The sequence below is a fragment of the Lissotriton vulgaris genome, chromosome 8, assembly GCF_964263255.1.
Source record: "Lissotriton vulgaris chromosome 8, aLisVul1.2, whole genome shotgun sequence".
NCBI classification, from domain to species: domain Eukaryota; kingdom Metazoa; phylum Chordata; class Amphibia; order Caudata; family Salamandridae; genus Lissotriton; species Lissotriton vulgaris.
This window is the reverse complement of record NC_141696.1, coordinates 503,766,227-503,787,400: the sequence shown is the minus strand read 5'-3', so window position 1 is coordinate 503,787,400 and position 21,174 is coordinate 503,766,227. Positions and strand designations below refer to the sequence as shown.

Below are 21,174 nucleotides of genomic sequence, written 5' to 3'. Positions count from 1 at the left end.
GACTAGACGGAATTTCAAGCATAGAATGTGTGGGGAATCAGAGAGTTTAAATTACAAACTTGGCGGAAGAACCGGCCTTCAGCCTTATCAAAAGCGAGCCAATAGATCATGTCCAATACTTTTTCAGCATAAGTTAATGAAGGAGGAATTTTAACCTTGTATACTGACAGAACATGACTAAAATGGCGTCTCCCACAAGTTTTATAAAATCTGTTTAAAGCTCCAGCCTGGGAGGCAGCCTTACCAACACACAGTTTAATATGCTCTGAATCTTGCCCATTGTTTGAAAAAACCTTCCTGAGATACAAATACAAGTCAACCAATTCTAGTTCTTCATGCCCCAACAAACACTTATACCCTTTATCTATTCTAAGTCCTTTCTTGCGAAAGACAAAAATTTTGCTTTTAGAAATATTGATTTTCAAAACATGATCTTCCGCATATTTAGTTGGGGCATCCAGACGACGTTGCAAGCCAATAGGAGATAAATCGAAAATTGCAACCTCATCTGCATATAATAAGGAACCAATGGACATTGTTCTGATTCTAAGGGCATACCCCCTCACTGAGTTTAACATGTCGGGGAGATCATATATATAAAAAGAAAACAAAAGAAGGAACAACAGGCAACCCTGCTTAAGCCCATTATCAGTCTTAATCCTACAAGATAAACCCTGCAAGCCTCATATCATGACTTTGCACCAGGTGTCTGTATGTAATTTTATTAAGAGGCCCAAGAGATGGTGTGGCATACTGAGATGGGAGAGCTTTCTCCACAACGTTTGACAATCCACTTTGTCAAACACCGTGGAGAAGTCAATGAATGACGTATAAACTGGCATGCTTTGTGAAAAAGCCTATTTCTTTATGATTTTCTGGGCAGCGCAATATTGTCCAGGGTTCCAAGATTCTTTCTAAAACCCTGTAAACCCATAGAGGACACTGTTCCTGTGGCCAGGCGCAAAAAGTCACCCATGTCGGGAAAGAAGAAAAGATGGAAAAGAGTGAAAGGAAATCCTAGGTGAAGAACCCACTCAGCTAATGGAAGACCACTCTTTGTCCTCAGAGGCCCTCACACACCACTTAGGATGTCATGCTTCATCATTGGGCAGTGATCCTCGTAGGGCCGGTGCTGCAATTCTCTACGGGCCGCCCGAAGGGTCACTTTATCAGAGATCTTTTAAGGACCGCCGGATGATGCATGTGGTTGTGTGGGGAGTGGGTCTTCTGTGGAGGGTGAAGACAGTGCGTGCAATTGTATAGAAGATTAATAAAGGGTCATCATGCAGCCAGTGCAAAACAGATGTACCCTTAGCAGAGTCTAACAGCTAAATAAAATATTCCCCCGGAGGCACTTTATACCCGGTTGTCGTTGGTCATACGTCGACATGTTTTGCGCTGCTATCACCATTATGGTTGTGTGCACTTCTTCAGGACCAGAACTAAAATTAAGGTGCACATGAAACAAAGAAGTAAAATACCATCCATGTAGATCAGGGCAGTAACCTGTATACCCTCACTTTGGTTACAGCGTAATGATGAAAGTCGCCCCTGATCAATACAAAACAGTACCAAGACGGTCGCTCCACAGACAAGAGGCATGGACTGCCTGCAAGTTACCGGGGGTTCTATCCCGGTAGTGGCCCCTATAAGCCTTCCTGATTCATGTGACTGCCAGTTAACCTTTCTAAAACCAGCCTGTTCTGGTGGTAAGATGTTCTGGTCATGGGCCCATTGCTGCAGGTGACAGGGTATATTTTTTGCGAATAATTTTCCTGAAGCGTCCAACAGAGCAATCTGTCTGAAACTAGAAGGTAGACTTTTCGGGCCCTTTTTATACAAAGGAATTATAATACTCCCCTTCCAAGAGGTGAGAATATTAATTGTTCGAAAGCAGAAATAAAACAATGGTGCTAAAAAGGGCTCCCCATGCAGCTGACTCCTGTTTAATTAACACAACCGGGATTCCATCCGGCCCCTGTGCGTCGGAGATGCTAGCATTCTTTATGTGATTCACTACTTCATCCCTTAAAGACTCCTCAAAGAAATAGAAAGAATAACTGCGGTCAACAATGGACAGAAGTTACTCCTGAGAAAATCAATTGCTTCGGAGTTGATGACAAGGTCGACGTTTCGATCTTTCTTGCTTTAGTCTATAAGACCATCATCAGGACAGTTTGTATTGTAGAAGAAGCCCCTTCTCAATTTGTGAGAATGTCGTCTCTCTAATCTTTAGACGCCAACAGGAGCTTTACCAGAGTGCCACACTACTGCTATTAATTAACAGTGTCCATTGATGAACTGCTGAGTCTCTCCACAGTATAAACTGGATTGTGGGCCAATAAACATTTTGCAGTTTTACTTGAAGAGTTGACTGATATTCCCTTTTGGTTTCAATCCGGCTAAACAACATTCTCACAAATTGAGAATGAGCTTCTTCTACAATACAAACTGTCCTGATGATGGTCTTATAGACTAAAGCAAGAAAGACCGAAACGTCGACCTTGTCATCAACTCCGAAGCAATTGATTTTCTCAGGAGTAACTTCTGTTCATTGTTGACCGCAGTTATTCTTTCTATTTCTTTGAGGAGTTGATGTCTTGTTTTGAACTGATTAGTTTATTCAATTATACATCTGTTCATTGCAATTTTTGCTTAGATTGATTTGTTCATTGTATCCCCTTGAACCTAATCTAATGAAATAATACAAATATATTTTCATATAAACAAGATCTTCCGTGTGCTTTCTCAGATTAATCTGTTTTTTCATGTATGATTTTCAATATTGACATTGCTTGTAGTTATCCTTTTGGATACAGGTGAGGTAGATTGTTGCCAACTAACCTCTAAGATGTATCTGATAAATTATTTGAAATAATTAACAAACAAAATCCCTTGTAGCAATCCCTTCTCTTTTCACATTATTCTGGTGCTATCAAGCAGGAGAAATCCCAGTTTGTCTGTTTTTATTTTATCTGGTAGTAAAGAATCTGGAATATGCGAAATTTCCTCTTTATCTGGATTGACATAAATTTCCAGTGCATAATTGCAGATTTACGCATTCAGATCTCCCACTAATACCACTAAGTGGCATTCTTCCATGGTAGCTAGCTCATGAATATATAAAAAGAGTGTGCTCAGCAAATGGTCGAAGTTTCTCCCAGAAGGGATATATAGATTTGCCACCAGGAAGAAGGTAGGGCTTTTTGATTCCAATTAATTGAATTATTAAGCAAAATGGAGATCCCCCGGTAGGATGTCCACTTACGGAGTGCTTAGCACAACTGGAGAAAACAAAAAAGCCATCACAATCAAAGTCTTTGAACAACCAGGTTTCTTGTAAGCATATAATCGAAGGATTCAAGGATTTTATTAAATAAAAATTTTCTTCTGTAAGACCCAATCCGGCCATATTCCAAGACAGAAGTACTACCCCCCCCCCCCCCCCCCCGGCTACCTCAAAGGTATGCTTCCTTCTACTAGCGGACAGTTGGTATTCAGGGCTTTTGCAACCCATCTCCACTGGGCCAAATCATCTTCTATGTCTGGGTCCTGACGGACACCTATGGCATCTGACATCAGATTTATTAAGCGATACCTTTTATTTATGAGACCATAATAGTTTTAGCATTAACCAATGCGTACTCTAAGTCAGGCCCATAGCATCTAACACCACAGAATTACCGACCCTCAGTACTTTTGGGCACTGAGTTATAGGACACATAGTGGGATATTCCTCAAATTCTAATACATGCATTATATCTGGCCCCTGTTTTGGGAAATGCTCACAATTCTGCATAACCAAATTGGCCACAATCAAGGAGCAAACGATGACTCTACAGTAGAAAAATCTCTCATGCAGGTTAATCTTCACATTTAATATCCCTACTTTCTATCAACTTTAGTGCCTCTATTTTGGAAAAAACCTTCAGAATGAATCCTCTATTTACCGGACAGGATTCACTATAATATAGCCAAATAAAATCCACGATGGGAGATGAAACCTTCTGTGCCACATTGTCTTTCTTTACAGCATCTCTTAGGGGAATCCATGGAGGCACTCTATTACTCATTGGACTGAGTCTTCAAGTGCGACAGAATGGTTGTGGTTGGGACCTCTGACTTTCTATTATACAATGTTATTGTCCCTGTAAAATTCTATTCAATCCCACCTGTGAATTGTCCAGTATTTGGGGCCCCAACTCTAGGTCGGCATCCACTCTGGGTGCCACAACTCTGGACCATGTCTGGTATATGGTAGCCTCACCTCCCATTAGCTTTCCGCTTCCCAAGGGATCACCCAGCTTGCTAGTCTGAAGAGAATGGGGTACTTGTGGAGACTGCAACAGTTGACTCAATAAATTGCTGCTGTTCCAGTAGCCCTACTCTCCCGCCTGGTGTCAAATGCATTGTAATGGGGTTCCTAAGAACACCCTCCTCAGCTGGCGGTTTGGGACCTCTCTCCTCCATTATAGTCTGAAGACACATCTATTTCCGGCTCCTTCATTATTGTTCTGTTAATTGCTTGCTGCTGCTGTTTTTATTGCTACCGTAGCGCGGGGACGCACTGGCCTCAGTGTAACCAGGCGCTCTATAAATGTAACTATTATTATTATTATTAATATTATTATAGTCTGAATGTCACTCAGGATATCAGGGATCTGTGGAAAATACCGTTTTGACCCTTTTCATTTAGGGAATAGTCTTGTCTTTTTATATTTGTTTTTCATATTTTACCCTTTGAGGTTTATTGCAAGACTTCCCCTCTTCCCTGCTTTTGATCCTCCTTTCCCTGATGAGTTAGGGGTTTGGGTCTATGAGGCAGATGGGGTTGGGGCCTCCCCCTCCATATCTCCCCTGCCTTTTCACCAAACATAACTCCTAATTTTTGCATCTTTCTCATTATCTCTACTGCCCCTTTTTTCCTTAATGAATAAAGGGTAAGATCCACTGCAGCCTCCCCAAATAGTGAGCTTAGGCAAAGCTCTTCCTTTTCAATATTACACAAAGGTTCAATGGGGGCAATAGGAAAAGAGGTATTCCTGCTTGAACAGACACATCTCTCTGCTCTCCCCGGGGAACAGGTGACAGAGGCCTAACATCTGTCTGTTCTTCCATTTGCGTAGGTATCTTAAGCGAAGGTTTGATGGTGTCAACTTCTGTTATCTTTTGCACTTCAAACAACATTAAAGAAATCTTTTCCAGCATATGATCTGAACTCAATACAGATTTCTCCAATAAAGACAAAATGGAACTTAGTATTCTTTCAATACAAACAAAATATTTCGAAGGCACACCATCCTTCTCATTCTCATTTTCCAACTTCAGTTGTGAACAAGGCAGGACTACATAGTGAGCATCATGAGCATCATAAGCAGACTGCAGAGAAGTACCAATCAAGTGACTTGTGCTACAATATAAAAGAGGCAAAGAGAGTCGCCTAGGGGAAGAGCTTTCAATTGGAGTATTCTTCTCCCTGACTCTACTCATTGGATACCGTCCTTAGCAGCACGATCATGAAGGGCTTCCCAGCCCCTTGTTTGAGATTCTATATCAATGTCTGGGAGTGCAAAGTTTTCCCTTGGATTACATTTTTCACATACCGTTGCCTTCTCAGCAACAGCAAAAACATCCCGGGGACCTCTGGCACACCCTGGCACACCATCCTCACTTGTTCCCTTGTCAGCACCCCCTGCTCCAGAGAGGCAACAGATGTAGCCACAGTCGTACAGTTTGATATTACCCTATTCAAAGAAGTATTTTTTTGACTCTGCTGGTTGTGAAGATGTTCCAGACCCAATTTTGCATACAATAAAGTGCCTGATGCAGTGGATGCGGTGGATGTATCAGCAGGTGGGCGCTCTAGTTTTAATCGGTTCGAGGAAATGTGTTGTTGGCTCTGTTGGATCGGATGGTTAGCATGAGAACCAGGACCCAGGTTTGTGCATAGGGAGGTGTCAGATGACTGCCCACTTAAGCCGTCCTCTGCACCTAAATTTGTCTGGCCCGTGGCCCCTTCGCAGGACTTTATCTGGCTCCCTGCAAGACCACAAGGGTTCCCCCGTGCTTCCCCCATTGACAAGGGAGGAGGTGTTACTAAAAAGGACTTAGAAAACAGACCTTCTTGACCCAATATTGCCTCCACAGGATCAGTCCAAGGGATTTTTTGGGAAAGAAGCCAGTAATGGCTGGCTTGGATTTATAGCAAAGATGCTGTAGATATCTGGTCCCACTATATGATCTCCTTAATCTACTTGTACGGCTTGGTGACGAGGAAAGTACACACCGAGAAAGTAATTTTTTGGAAGACATCTCGCACCAACTTACTTGACTGTCAAAAGGAACAAACTCTCACCTCCCCCGCCACTCAATTGCTTGTTTAATAACTCAATGATTCAGTTGTCAACCTGATCCCGCTAGCCAGTGGGACTCGCTGCTTTCTTGCTGCTTTCAGATTCCCTTTATTTCTGCGTCTGGGAGATGTAGTTCTGAAAATTCTGGACTCGTGCAACAAACTTTGTCGTAGCATGAAGATTTTTATATCAAAAGACCGATAATGGCTAGTACACTGTGCACAAGCATTTTCGTCATAATCAAGTAACGATTTCACCTCGAAATCGTCATTTTCGTTTTTGAACCCTTGGGTTCCATTTTACGCTTGGCAGCCATTTTGTGAGTTGCCCTTCACATAGGCTTGTAACTTCAGCTGAATTCCATATCAAAGGACACATACACCTTAATTGACTTCTCTGTGACCTGGCTAAGCTGAAGCCATTGCCCCAGGCCAAACCTGTTCGGTCAGTTTCTCTCCCAGTGGCCGAACGAGATAGCATCAAAGCACAACAGGCCATAAACTGTTCCCATCGCACACACACCCCCACCCAAACCTTGCTCACACCTGTCTCTGCTCTTTTCTCTTCTTTTGCTTTATGATAAGGAGGAGCCCGGTTTTATTGAGGGTACACCGATATCTGATGAAAATGTTGGGCCTTGCCGGGTAATTGATCACGAACTGGACACACTAAATGTGTACTTGTCATCATGACTCTGCTTTTTCTTTTGTAATGAAAATATGTGAATAGCTCACTGTAAATCCAAGAATGTCTGCACTGTAAATCTAAGAATGCTTGCCTGAAGCTTAAAAATCTGTATAAAAGGAGAAGCCAGGCTTTGTAAATTTGAGCAGTCTCCTGAGAATATACACACCGTGTTGTTGTACTTCTAGGACGCTTGTTACTTGGTTGCAGCCAATAAATTCGATCTTTGACTTCACCTAGAAGACTCGTGTTTCTGTGGTCTGAATCAGGAAAGTACTCGAGGTCTTTGGGTGTTGCCCTGACACCGCTGGGTTACCGGATCCGTACCGGTTCTGAAAAACCCAGTACCTCAGTTGGCGCCCAACGTGGGGCGATTTCAGCGGTACCGGTCCAAGCCAGAGGTTCGTGAGGAGCTTCGTGTGAAAATTCCAGAGGACGGCCAGCCACTTCAGCGACCCCTGTATGCCGACGTGGTTCCGAAGGTCTTTGCTGTGAGGTTCCCCGCATCCCGACGGCTACGAAGGACTGCTGCCCTGACTTTCGCCCTGATATGGACCCTTGATGTTTGGTAGAGCGAAACGATAGACGAGTCTTCTGGTGCAGTCATCGATATCTCAGTTAAGTATAAGTGGAGCATCTCCCAGTCCTTAGTTTGTTTGGTGTCCCCTTTTGGGACCGCTTTGATTTGGAACTTGCAAGCGCCAAAGCCGAAGGACTCGTGTACTCACGAGAAAATCGTAATCGATAATCCTTTGAAGTTTGAAGCTAGACTAGAGAGCGTAGATGCCTGGTCTTAGCAGACTTAGAAATTTGTTTTGTCTTGGTTGTAATAATAGGGACTCCCGACTGGAGGACTCGTGTCCGGTTCCTCCGATTGTAACTCCAACCTATGAATTATATGTAAAACATGGGGTAGGCCCCATCACATACAATGAAGTGTGGATCAAATACACCCGCAAAGATGGTGTTTTAAAATGGCCCCAATATGGTAGCTTTGATACGGAAATCCTTGATAATCTCGAAGTTAAACTTTTTAAGAAGAAAGCCCGGCCGGCAATGTTTGACTTTTTCCGCCTGTGGCGTAAGAAGGCCAAACAAAAGGAAATTAAACTAGCGAAGAAAAGTAAGAGAGAAAAGGGTATTTCTATAATGCAAGCTGCTATGCAGTATAAAGACAACAAAGAAGAACAGATGAGTGAGCAGTTGCACAGGCAACGTAAAATGGTAATAGATAAATGTTATCCAGTTTTGCCGCCTCTTCAGCAAGAAGCAGCAAAAGAGCTTGAAAAAGATCCCCTAATGTCGCATTTGTTAAGTTCACCACCACCCTATGCGCAAAATGCTACAGCACCTCCACAACCTCTAGTTGTGCAACCCATGGTTGTTATACCTCCTGTTCCTCCACAGCACCCACCAGCTACTGTTCAGCTGGTTTCTGTTTCTCCGATGCAGCCTTCCCAAGGGCCATCGGCTTTTACACCTCCTCTTCCTATACTTCCTACAACTCTAACTACTGTATCGACTACCACTCCTGGTACTCCTCCTGACACTGCCTCTGCATCTGCCTCATCTCCCCCTGCCTTCCCACTTGTCTTTTCCTCGAATTCTCCGTCTGTCCGCCAGAGGGTGGCAAGCACTGTTTCTAGTCTTCTATATCCTTTGTTTGGAGCGACAAGCCCGACTCATGCCCCTGAACACAAGCAGTTGCGTAGCCAACAGCCTGATTCTAGGGAAAAAGAGACGTTAAACCATTTGGCACATAGATGGGTGACTAACCCGACAATGTATGATCTAGAATCTGTTATGGATGTTTTCCATCAGTGGGAAGCATCAAAGCAGAGGTACGTTTTTGAGAAAATGTGTGTTTTTCTATGCGAAGATTTAGAGGACAATGATTTGGACTCTAATCCGCCTGAGTTGAACCATGTACGGTTCGAATTTTCAAAAGGCACCATTGCAGGTTCAGATGTTAGGAAAGCCGTTGCGACGTTGTTATCACTGAGGACTGAAGATGTTTCCAAATCATTGTTTGATTCTGATTCCTCTGTCAAGAAAAAGGGAAGACAATATCCCATGAGAGAGGTTCCCCCAGTTTGGAGGGAAGGGAACGTAAATGCTGTTCCCCCCGTTTTGCCACACTTTCAGCGCGTGTGGGTACACGTCCCATGGAAGCGAGCTGAAGTCTTGGCCCTTAAACAGACATTGCCTGATCCCCGTAAAAATCCTGCAGGGTATTACAAGGAGTTATCACAGACTGCAAGCTCCTGTATCATGAATTTAGCCGACGTAGACATGTTGTTTGGAAATGTTGTTCCACAGCCTTTATGGGGAAAGATTCGTCATACGGATCATGATCAAGAGCTAGGCGACACATGGGTGAATATTGCCGCTGCTGATGCTAGACAAGTTGGTGGTGCTAAACCTGAGCCTTTAGTAGCAGAACTTCCTGGAAGAATTATTACGTATATGAAGACTTTGATGCCCTAATTGCGTGTAAATTGGGATAAGTTGTCTGCATGTAAGCAGAAGAAAGATGAAACGGTGTCCGATTTCTTCACCAGGTTTGAAGAAACGTTTGTCGACCACAGTGGTCAAGATATGAGCACAGAAGGTGGTCAGCGACTGTTCGTCGATAAATTTGTGCACAATCTGCTTCCAGAGTTGTGTAAGAAGTTGAAGGATTCAGAGAGTTCATGGGCAGTTTCCTCTTCAGCTCAGATATTGGCTACTGCGCAATATTATGAAAATAGAGACAAAGATGAGAAAGATAGAGCAGAAAAGAAAACTAAAGAGTTGAAAACGAAGGTCCTGTTACAGCAAGCATACCCGCCACGTGGTGGTAGTGGCCAGAATAATGGCGGTCAGAATAACTATCAGAATAATTATCAGCAACCTCCACAGTTTCAAAAGCCAAGAGTAGAGTATACTCAGCCACGCGTTCCTGTGGGTCCCAATCAGTGTTCGTATTGCAAGGAAGAGGGTCATTTTAAGTATAGTTGCCCTATCCTGTTACGACGCGCAAATGGTGTGTCAAACACAAGAGGTAGAGGTGTTCAGCAAACACCTAGAGGTAGAGGACGTGGAAACGTCCCTCAGAATGCACGCTCCCTTCCACCTCAAAATTCTATGAATAGGTTTGATCAGCAGAATAAGGCATCTGGTAGGACAGCTCAGTACTACGCTGATGATTACTATGCAGAAGATGAGTGGACCGAAGGTAATGATTGCTAGGACAGCCATAGACAAAGAGAGGGAGTCGTTTCAGTTCCAGTAGATCAGAGTGGACCATACGTTGAGGTGATTACATCAGGTGTGTCAGAACCTTTTCTGTTGGATACTGGTGCTACAAAGAGTTCTATGATGCACTCAAAACTCCCTGGCGCACCTTTGTCTGGCGAAATGAATGTTTCTGTAGGTTATTCTGGCGCCCCGATTAGGAACCCGATTTCATGCCCTATGTCCCTGTCTGTTGGTCCTTGTGAATTCGAAGCACCCCTTATTCTAACAACAGGTTGTGGTGAAAACTTGTTGGGATTGGATCTGTTAAAAAGATTGTATGTGACTCCGTACTGTTCTCCTTTGGGAGTACAACTTACACTAGGTAAGAAAGTGGTTTCTCCAATGTATCTGTCAAGAGATAAAATTCCGACAGAATTGTTGTCTCTACCCAATATTCTTTGGGCTACTGGTCCTAACGATTTGGGTCTCTTGGAAATACCACCATATGTTGTGACATTGAAAGCCAATGTTAGAATGCCGCGCATTCCCCAATACAAGATCTCCAGTGAAGGTGAAAAAGCGTTGTTAGCGATCATTTATGATTTGATTGAGAAAGATGTGATTGAAGAGACAAGAGGCAACGTTTGCAATAGTCCGGTTCTGCCTGTTTTGAAACGAGCTGACCCCTCTCAGCCACCTGTGTACAGATTTGTGATTGACCTTAGAGAGGTGAATAAAATAGTAGTGCCACAATTTCCAGTTGTTCCTGACATTACTGCCCTGTTGACTATGATCCCAGCCTCTGCTACCAGCCTCTGCTACCTGGTTTTCGGTGATTGACTTGAAGAATGCTTTCTTCAGCATCCCTATTGCTGACGAAAGCAGGGACATTTTTAGCTTCAGTTTAGGAGGACGAAGCTTCCGCTTTAAACGCGCTCCCCAGGGCTACTGTGAAAGTCCATCAATATATAGTCAAGCTCTAAAAACACAGCTTGACACAATTTTGTTACCTGAAGGCGCTACACTCATTCAGTATGTTGATGACCTACTTGTAGCTGCAGATTCTGAGGAAATTTGTAAAGAAGCCACGTTTTCATTGTTGCGCCATTTGTGTGACCTGCATCACAAGGTGTCCCTGTCTAAATTACAATATTGTCGACAAGAAGTGACCTACTTAGGTCATCTCTTATCGAAGGAGGGAAGGAAACTGACCCCAGAAATAATCCAGGCAATAGCAAAATTAAGTGTGCCAAAAACACAGAGAGAAGTGCGTGCTTTTTTGGGTATTACATCGTACTGTAGACAGTGGATTCCAAATTTTTCTTTACTGGCCAAACCATTGGTGGCATTAACATGTAAAGATACACCCAATCCTGTGCCTTGGTCCGAAGAGTGTCAGAAAAGTTTTTCTGAATTGCGCACAGCATTATGTTCGGCTCCTGTGTTGGGTACCCCCAACTACAGTAAGCCCTTTACATTGTATGTCCATGAGCAGGAAGGTTGTGCATTATCAGTGTTAACACAATTGTTTGGAGACAAGCAGCGTCCATGTGCATATTTTTCGTCGACTTTGGATCCAGTAGCTAAAGCATTGCCAAGTTGTTTAAGAGCAACAGCAGCAGCAGCTGTGTCTATCCGACAGTCTGCTGGTTTAGTGATGAATAACACGTTAGTGGTAATGGTTCCACATGCGGTGGACATGTTGTTGAACAGAACCAAGACACAGCACTTAACTAGTGCTCAATTGTCAGGTTACGAACTAACTTTGTTAGCAAGCCACGTGCACATCAAAAGATGTAGCACATTAAACCCAGCCACGTTGTTGCCAATTTCAGTTGAGACAGAGAGTGCTGAAGAACAGCACGATTGTTTTCTTAGAACAGAAGAAGAAAAAAAAGGGAGAATAGACCTCCAAGATACTCCTCTTTCTGAATGTGATGGTACCTTATGGGTGGACGGTTCATGCTTCAAGCTTCCGAATGGTGACACGACTGCAGCATATGCTGTCACCACTTTGCATACAGTCGTTGAGACTGCACGTATTCCACATAACTCCGCTCAAGCAGCAGAATTGATTGCACTTACAAGAGCGTGTGTGTTGTCAAAAGGAATGAAAGTAAATGTGTACACTGACAGTCAGTATGCGTTCGGTGTGGCTCACAGTTTTGGACGATTGTGGCGTGAACGTGGTTTGTTGACTTCGCATGGTGCTAAGTTCCAGCATGGTCAGTTGGTGAATGAGCTTCTTGAATCACTGACTTTGCCTCTACAAGTTGCGATTGTAAAATGTAGTGCTCACAAGAAGGTGACTGATGATGTTGGTCGTGGGAATGCATTTGCGGATGAAGTTGCAAAAGAAACTGCCAGGAATGTGATGAGCCGAATGTATGTTGCAGGTCCTGCAAGATGGGTTGGTGATGTTGGAATGTGTGAGGACACGATAGAGAGTGTGAAATCGATTCAATCTGAGGCTACAGAACAAGAGTTGAACACGTGGAGAGAAAGTACGGGCAGAATGGATGCAAATGGTTCTTGGGTTGAATTGTCAGAGCATCAGAGATGGTTGCTACTTGATGCGTATGTGCTTGCAGTGGTTACAATGGCTCATGGAATGGCTCATATCAGTGTGAAAGGGATTTGCAAGTTGCTGGCTCCAGTGTGGCAAAATGCTGGAATCCCTAAGTGTGCAGAGAATGTGGTCAAGAATTGCATGATTGCATGGTGTGTCTGAAACACAATCCTGGTAAGGGAACCCCAACTCCAGCTGGTCATTTTGCACCTCCTACGTATCCGTTTGAGGTTTTGCAGCTAGATTTCATACACATGGAGAGGTGCAACAATTTAAAATACGTACTCGTTGTTGTCTGTGCCTTCTCCAGATGGGTAGAAGCATATCCCCTAAAGGACAATACTGCCTTGTCCACAGCGAAAGCCCTTGTAAAAGAGTTCTTCCCTAGGTTTGGAATGCCGAGAATGGTCTGGAGTGACAATGGGAGTGAATTCGTGGGTCAAGTGATGAAGAAAGTATGTGAAGGGCTAGGCATCAGACAAAAGTTCCACGCTGCAAATCACCCCCAATCAGCTGGATTAGTAGAATGCTATAATGGCACCCTAAAACTAAAATTGGCCAAGATTCAAGCGAGCACTGGTCTTAAATGGCCTGACGCTCTGCCCTTAGCACTCCTATCCACCAGAATGACCGTGCATTCCAGAGTGAAACTTAGTCCCTATGAAATTGTTTTCGGCCGTCCGGCCAACATATGGGGGGTGCCTAGGCCCACCAAGTTCAGTGAGATCAAATATCCTGTTTTGCTTGACTATCTGTATGATTTGACGGCTAAATTGCGTGTTTTACACCAACAGGTCCACGACGCTCTGCCTCAGGCCTCTGAAACTCCAGCACACCCTATCGATCCTGGATCCTGGGTGCTGGTCAAGATTTTCCAGCGAACAAAGAATGACCAGCCCCGGTGGACCGGCCCGCATTTAGTCCTCCTCTCAACAAGATCTGCCGTTCGAGTGGAGGGTAAAAAACACTGGGTTCACGGCACCCACTGCAAACGGATCCCTCTGCCTCTGCTCTATGACCGGTGGGCCCAGGAGGGTGTCGCCGACTCAGAGACTGAATCTGTGCCACGATTTGTACCTTTCAGTGATGCTCGTGTGAAAGGAACAACTACAGAACAAGAGAGTGACAGGATTTTGCAACCAGCTGTACTATCATCAGCCCGATTGGACACAACAGAACCTGAAGTCCTGTTTCAAGACCACACAATACCGGGAAAACAACGGTATAATCTGAGGCCGAGAAATACGAACTAATAAAAATTGACTAATAACATTTTTTTTTCCCCCAAGTACTATTTTTGAAAGCGCAGCTCTCACATCTGAGAAACTTGCTTATTTTTGTTTTTCGAACCGCCATCCAGGTTCTGCTGCTAGGGCCGCGATTGCCCAAAGTCTTTGGGGTGCAGCTGGCAACGTTAGGTCGACAGTTCTGTTTGATCTAAGGAAGTTGCCCTAAATCAACAGAAGCATTCCTTAGCAGAATCAACCTCCCATCGCGGGCAGCACTTTAGAGAGGATGGAGTTTTTTCAAAATGGAGAGACCTGCCAGAACTGCGAACTTTAAAACAAGAATATGTGGATTGATGACAAAGAAACGTTTTTTATTATTATGCATTTTCCTGTTATTAAGTGCAATAATGTTTTTGACAGGATATATATTGTTTTCTTTACAAGTGACCTTTGCACCAACTACATCGCCCATACCTCCTCCTACTGTTTCTGCACATTCTTTTCAACCCCTTCCTGAACATGAGTCAGCTAGGAGATTAGAATTCATTAATAACTCCTTCATTCAGCTCTTGCACCAACACCAACTAGTAATGAACACGACTAACTGTTGGGTGTGTGGTCTTATGCCTCACACAACGGATAAAGGTATCCCTTATCTTGTCCTGCCATTCAGCCACAATGGCTCTGTGTGGGCATACAGAACAATGTTCATCTATGCGCATGAAGTCTACCCCTTACGTTCTAAATCAGACAATCCTAAGAATAGTGCTCTAGTTAAGGGTATAGTAGATATGATTAAGGAAGATATTTCCTATGAGACTATCCCGAGAGATGAGACACTAGTATACATAGGATGGAACATGACCGGATATGGAGCTACTCTAAGTGAGAAACAGCAAGCTAAGAGATCTTCCCTGATTTGGATTGTACCCCATCAGGGTCATCTATGTCTGCAAGGTACTGGCAGGAATCCCAGAGCTCAGTTAGGAAAGAGTGTCTGTACTGAAACGTATGTTTTTGCATCTCAGACTTCCCCTTCGTTTCTAGCAGCTAAGGGTACCTATTTCATCTGCCATGACAGAGCATATACATGGTTGCCCCCTGACTTTTCAGGCACATGCTTCATTTCGTTCCTGTTGCCACCCACCTACACGGCTGCGGCAGATTACCATAGGACAAGGACAGTTAGGGGTGTCGTGAGTAAAGACGACACTGCGGAACAGGAGTTTGGGGATTTCGCAAAAGGTTTTCTGCCATTTTGGGGGCCTATGGTGAACAGCAGGAACATTCGCCAATTGACGAGGGTGGTTGAATCCGCCGTGATTGAAACGGCTGGTGCCCTTAGTAACTTGACTGCTGAGCTCCAATCGGACCGTCTTATGACCCTTCAGAACAGGGTCGCTTTAGACGTCATACTTGCAGACCGAGGTGGGGTATGTAAACTGATCCAATCGAGTTGCTGTGTTTTCATTCCAGACAACGCTCCAACAGTGTACCAGGCCATCTCCAAACTGCATAAGATTTCCGAATCTATTCATGTGGATAAAGGAGATTGGTCTTTCATGGGATGGTTCTGGGAACTGATATCCGGTTGGGGATGGAAAATTCTGATGGTCATTGGGATGGTCTTAGCCATTCTTTTCCTGTTCTGTCTGTGCGTGCAGTGTGCTCCTGCAATATGTAGCCTCTGTGCTACATCATGTGTAAGGAAGCCTGTGTCACAAGACGAACTAAGTACCAGAATGATATTACAACAATATCTCAATGACTTTAGGAATATAGACCTGGATTCAGACTAGCATGAGATTAGGTTGAATTGCCTATGTAAGGGCAAAAGGAGGGTTTGTGGTTCTGAAAATTCTGGACTCGTGCAAAAAACGTTGTCGTAGCATGACGATTTTTATATCAACAGACCTATAATCGCTAGTACACTGTGCACAAGCATTTTCGTCATAATCAAGTAACGATTTCACCTCAAAATCGTCATTTTCGTTTTTGAACCCTTGGGTTCCATTTTACGCTTGGCAGCCATTTTGTGAGTTGCCCTTCACATAGGCTTGTAACTTCAGCTGAATTCGATATCAAAGGACACATACACCTTAATTGACTTCTCTGTGACCTGGCCAAGCTGAAGCCATTGCCCCAGGCCAAACCTGTTCGGTCAGTTTCTCTCCCAGTGGCCGAACGAGATAGCATCAAAGCACAACAGGCCATAAACTGTTCCCATCGCACACACACCCCCGCCCAAACCTTGCTCACACCTGTCTCTGCTCTTTTCTCTTCTTTTGCTTTATGATGAGGAGGAGCCCGGTTTTATTGAGCGAACGAGATAGCATCAAAGCACAACAGGCCATAAACTGTTCCCATCGCACACACACCCCCGCCCAAACCTTGCTCACACCTGTCTCTGCTCTTTTCTCTTCTTTTGCTTTATGATGAGGAGGAGCCCGGTTTTATTGAGGGTACACCGATATCTGATGAAAATGTTGGGCCTTGCCGGGTAATTGATCACGAACTGGACACACTAAATGTGTATTGTATTGTATTGTGGTATACTTATAGAGCGCAGCCTGTCACCACCAAGGGCATCCTGGCGCTTTGAACCCTGATCTAGCAACAACTTCAGCAACTAGCCTATCCTCGGGAAGAGATGGGTTTTCAACGCCTTTCTAAAGGCTGGAAGAGCCTCAAGGCTCCTAAGGGATAGTGGCAGAGAGTTCCAGAGTTTGGCCGCCGCTACTCTGAACGATCGGCCACCCATCCTCACTCTCTGGAAGCACGGGACTACTAACAGCTTGGATGACGAGGAGCGTAAGGCTCGAGCTGGAAGATACCAAGCAAACATTCTCCGCAGCGGGATAGGTCCCAAGCCATGAATAGCTCTGAACACTATGCATGCGGCTTTGTAGCGGACGCGAAGGTGAATCGGCAGCCAATGGAGTTCCTGTAGTGCTGCTGTAGACGAACTGTAGTAGGGGCGGGAAAGAGCGAGTTTGGCAGCCAGATTCTGTACCCTTTGGAGCTTGCCCAGTAGTGTTACAGGGGCATCCAATAGTAGTGCGTTGCAGTAGTCGAGTCGACTTAAGATAGTGCTCCGCACTACTTCGGATCTGGCTTGCTCAGGAAGGAGAGGTAGAACCTTATGCAACATCCGGATAAGCATCATGCACGTGGACGTGGTCTTATTAACGTGCAGATCCAGCTGTAAATTAGGCCCAAAAGTGACCCCCAGATTACGCGCCGAGTGTGTGGCTGACACCGTCTCAGAGAAGGACGGGGGCCAGAAGTCGTCTGGGAGGTCCCTGGGGATTCGGTCACCGGAACAATGCAGAACCTCAGTTTTAGTACCGTTGAACTGTAACGAGTTCAAACGGAGCCAGTCCGCTGTGGCCTGCATACATCGGTGAAAAGTCTCCAGTGGGACCGCATCCTGTCCCTCCAGCGAAAAGACCAGCTGGGTATCATCTGCATAGTTAAATGCAGAGATCCCAAAAGATTTAATAAGCTGGACTAGTGGGCGGAGGTAAATATTAAAGAGTATAGGGCTGATGGCTGAGCCCTGCGGTACTCCTTGTCCTACTCTCCGCTCCTCTGAACTGAAGGGAGGGAGCGACACACGCTGTTGACGATTATCCAAGTAGGAAATTAACCAGTCCCTAGCCTTGTCTTTAACTCCACACTCTTCCAGCCTCGCTATCAAGGTTGGATGGCTGACCGTTTCGAACGCGGCCGACATGTCGAGCAGCACTAAGAAGGCTGCCCGACCACTGTCGACTCGCGCCCGCAGATTGTCAAGCACGGTCACTAACGCGGATTCCGTCCCATGAGCTGGGCGGAAGCCAAATTGCGTCTCATCCAGCCAGGTGTTTCCTTCCAAGAAGCCGGATAGAGTGCGGGTAACCAACTTTTCCATGATTTTAACTGGAAAAGGAAGCAGAGAAATTGGCCGGTAATTGGAGAGACAGGCAGGGTCCAGCGTAGGTTTTTTTAAAAGCGGAGATACCACTGCCTTCTTCCAACAACCCGGTACAATCCCTGTTTCAAATGACTGGCAGCAGATGGAATGTAAAGGCTGGAAAAGTTCCTCCTGAAACAGCCTCCAGAGTTTTGGCGGAAGAGGGTCAAGAGGCGAACCAGATGAGATCGTAAGGGCTAGGCTGCTAAACTCCTCCAAGGAAGGCAGAGGAAAGCTACTCAGTTGGGGTCGACTGGCCTCAGTCGCCGGAGCTCCCAAACTGAGAGCCTGGTCCAAGGAGGGCAGGGGAAGACTACTCAGCCGGGGTCGACTGGCCTCAAATGCCGGAGCTCCCAGACTGAGGGCCCGGACCAAGGAAGACGGGGGAAAGCTACTCAGCTGGGGTCGACTGGCCTCACTTGCCGGAGCTCCCAGACTGAGAATCTGGTCCGCAGGAGGCAGAGAAGAACTACTCAGCTGGGGTCGACTGGCCTTAGTCGCCGGAGCTCCCAGACTGAGGGCCCGGACCAAGGGGGGCGGGGGAGAGCTACTCAGCTGGGGTCGACTGGCCTCACTTGCCGGAGCTCCCAGACTGAGGGCCTGGTCCGAGAAGGGCAAGGAGAAGCTACTCAGCTGGGGTCGACTGGCCTCCCTCGCCGGAGCTCCCAAACTGAGGGCCTGATCCACGGGGAAGAGGGGAAAGCTACTCAACTGGGGTCGACTGGCCTCGATTGCCGGAGCTCCCAAGTTGTGAGCCTGATCCTCTGGTCGGGGTCGACTGGTAGGTGAGGCCGGAGCTTCTAAACAGGGGTGAGAAATCCCCTGCAGGGGTCGACTGGCCATCGCCTCCGGAGCTCCCGAACCAGTAGGAGAATTGACTGGGTCCTGCAGACCCTCCAGGATTCTGCGGATTTTCTCCTCAAAGGCCTCGGCAATAGAATCACAGAGAGCTTGCGATGAAGGGACAGAACTGGCCACACACGTGAGATGGGCAAGGTCTCTGACAATTTTAAAAAGGGCCTGTGCCTTGTTAGGGGCATGATTCAAGGTGGATTCAAGATAGGACGCTTTAGCCAACTTGATCTGAGCCTTGTAGTTTGGTATGGCAGACCGGAACACAATTTTCTCCGAATCTAGGTATTGTTTCCTCCACGCCCTTTCTGCACGTTTGCAGTCGAGTTTGAGCTGACGAAGTTCGCTCGTGTACCAAGGGCTAGCTCGGTTCACCCTACCCCGTGACTTCCGAAGGGGTGCCAGCTTATCCAAAGAACTCGAGATTGATTGGCAAAAGCGAGCATAGCTCTCCTCGGCTGTATTGCCAAGCTTAAAGTCCTTGTCTAAGATGTTCGGCAGAGGGGAGGTTTTAAGAATTCGGGACCAAGGTCTCTCTAGTTTGGCTTGGGGTAGTCCAGCCTCCCGTGAGGTGTGGTCCTCCAGCCAGAGAGAAAACAAGATCAAGAAGTGGTCTGTCCAATACTGGCACTTAATATCCTCTATCGAAACCCATGATGGATCCGCGAATATTAAGTCCAGGATATGACCCTTACGATGCGTGGTGGCGTTCACCAGCTGTTCCATCTTAATATCCATGCAGGCTTGGCTGGGGGAAAAAAATACATTATCCCTTGAGCCACCGGCCCACAGGTTAAAGTCACCAAGAATCAGTAACTTGGAGTGGGAACTGGAGAGTTCGTAGATCAAGTCAATGAGGAGTGCTATGGTTGGTGCTGGTCCTGGGGGGCGATAACAGAGAACACCTGAGCACAGTTTCAGCTCCTGCTGTTTGACTGTAAAGCCCATCAGTTCAAAACCTGATACCTCACGAATCTTTAGCTGGGAGAGAGTAAGCGAATCTTTATAGATAAATCCGATTCCTCCTCCTCGATTGAGCGGGCGAGGAGTGTGACTGATTTTATAGCCTGAAGGGCAGGCTATGCCCAGCTCCACCTCACAGTCCTCCCGAGTCCACGTTTCTGTGAGAAAGAGGACATCGAGATTTTCAGACTCAATAAGGAAGGCGATTTCCGTGTGGTGCTTACAAAGAGATCTAACATTAAGCAGTCCACAGGAGATTCGCTTGGTAGTTGGTGGTCTGGCCCCATTCTGACAGGGTCTGAGCCTAAGTAGGTCAGGCCGGGAGTAGGTGATACGGTGGGAGCCAGAGGGGCCAGAGGTAGCGGCCCTAAGCGCGTCCGTTGCGCGAACGGGCGCAAACGGGCTTACCTCTGGCGCACCTCCGGCGCGCCTACGACGCGCCCGCTGCGCGCGAGCGCTGCGCGTCGATCCATCCATCCTAAAGTACTATTACGCTGAGCGGAGGACCGCCTACTAGCCTCTTGCCTTACGCAAGATGGCCGCGGAGTGCCTCGCCTCACAACCCAACCCAAGATGTCGGACCCAACTAAAACTGTCTGGCCTCGCCGAATGCGAGGAAATGAAATCTTAAATGCAGTTGAGCCTCCTAAACTTCCCCGGCCTGCGAACGCCGACAGGATAAGAATTATTCAGGGAATTCTAGCCAGAAGCGCTAACAAGAGAGTATTAAGGCGCTGACAAGGTGAGCGTTAAAGCGCTGATAAGTAAGCTTTAAGCGCCGCGGGATAAAAGCACAGCAAAACACTTTAAAAAATAATGAGTAAAAGGCGCGGCAGCTAATGCGCTGAAAGCAAGGTTCTAACTGACCTTACCTCGAAATCCTTATGTAGCACCTCAGAGTGCGGAGGACCGCCTACTAGCCTCTTGCCTTACGCAAGATGGCCGCGGAGTGCCTCGCCTCACAACCCAACCCAAGATGTCGGACCCAACTAAAACTGTCTGGCCTCGCCGAATGCGAGGAAATGAAATCTTAAATGCAGGTGAGCCTCCCAAACTTCCCCGGCCTGCGGACGCCGACAGGATAAGAGTTATTCAGGGAATTCTAGTCAGAAGCGCTAACAAGAGAGTATCAAGGCGCTGACAAGGTGAGCGTTAAAGCGCTGATAAGTAAGCTTTAAGCGCCGCGGGATAAAAGCACAGCAAAACACTTTAAAAAATAATGAGTAAAAGGCGCGGCAGCTAATGCGCTGAAAGCAAGGTTCTAACTGACCTTACCTCGAAATCCTTATGTAGCACCTCAGAGTGCGGAGGACCGCCTACTAGCCTCTTGCCTTACGCAAGATGGCCGCG

The 21,174-nt window shown here is 46.0% G+C and overlaps 3 protein-coding genes across 3 annotated transcripts in view; all 3 read left to right on the top strand.

Annotated features, from left to right (window-relative positions):
* The window catches only part of LOC147697232 (cytoplasmic tyrosine-protein kinase BMX-like), a 619,305-nt gene that overhangs the window by 154,478 nt on the left and 443,653 nt on the right, over nucleotides 1-21,174 (top strand). The window lies entirely within an intron of this gene.
* LOC147697234 (uncharacterized) lies at nucleotides 7,821-10,268 on the top strand. The gene is given in 1 exon segment (XM_086934324.1): nucleotides 7,821-10,268. A coding segment is annotated over 1 exon segment (2,448 nt).
* On the top strand, nucleotides 14,354-15,853 carry LOC147697233 (endogenous retrovirus group PABLB member 1 Env polyprotein-like). Its single transcript, XM_086934325.1, has one exon. The coding sequence runs from the start codon at nucleotides 14,357-14,359 to the stop codon at nucleotides 15,851-15,853; it is 1,497 nt and encodes a 498-aa protein (XP_086790451.1). The 5' UTR covers nucleotides 14,354-14,356.

What these genes read in the sequence shown, in the direction of transcription:
- LOC147697233 (XM_086934325.1), top strand. Translation starts at nt 14,357, where the DNA reads ATGGAGAGACCTGCCAGAACTGCGAACTTTAAAACAAGAATATGTGGA.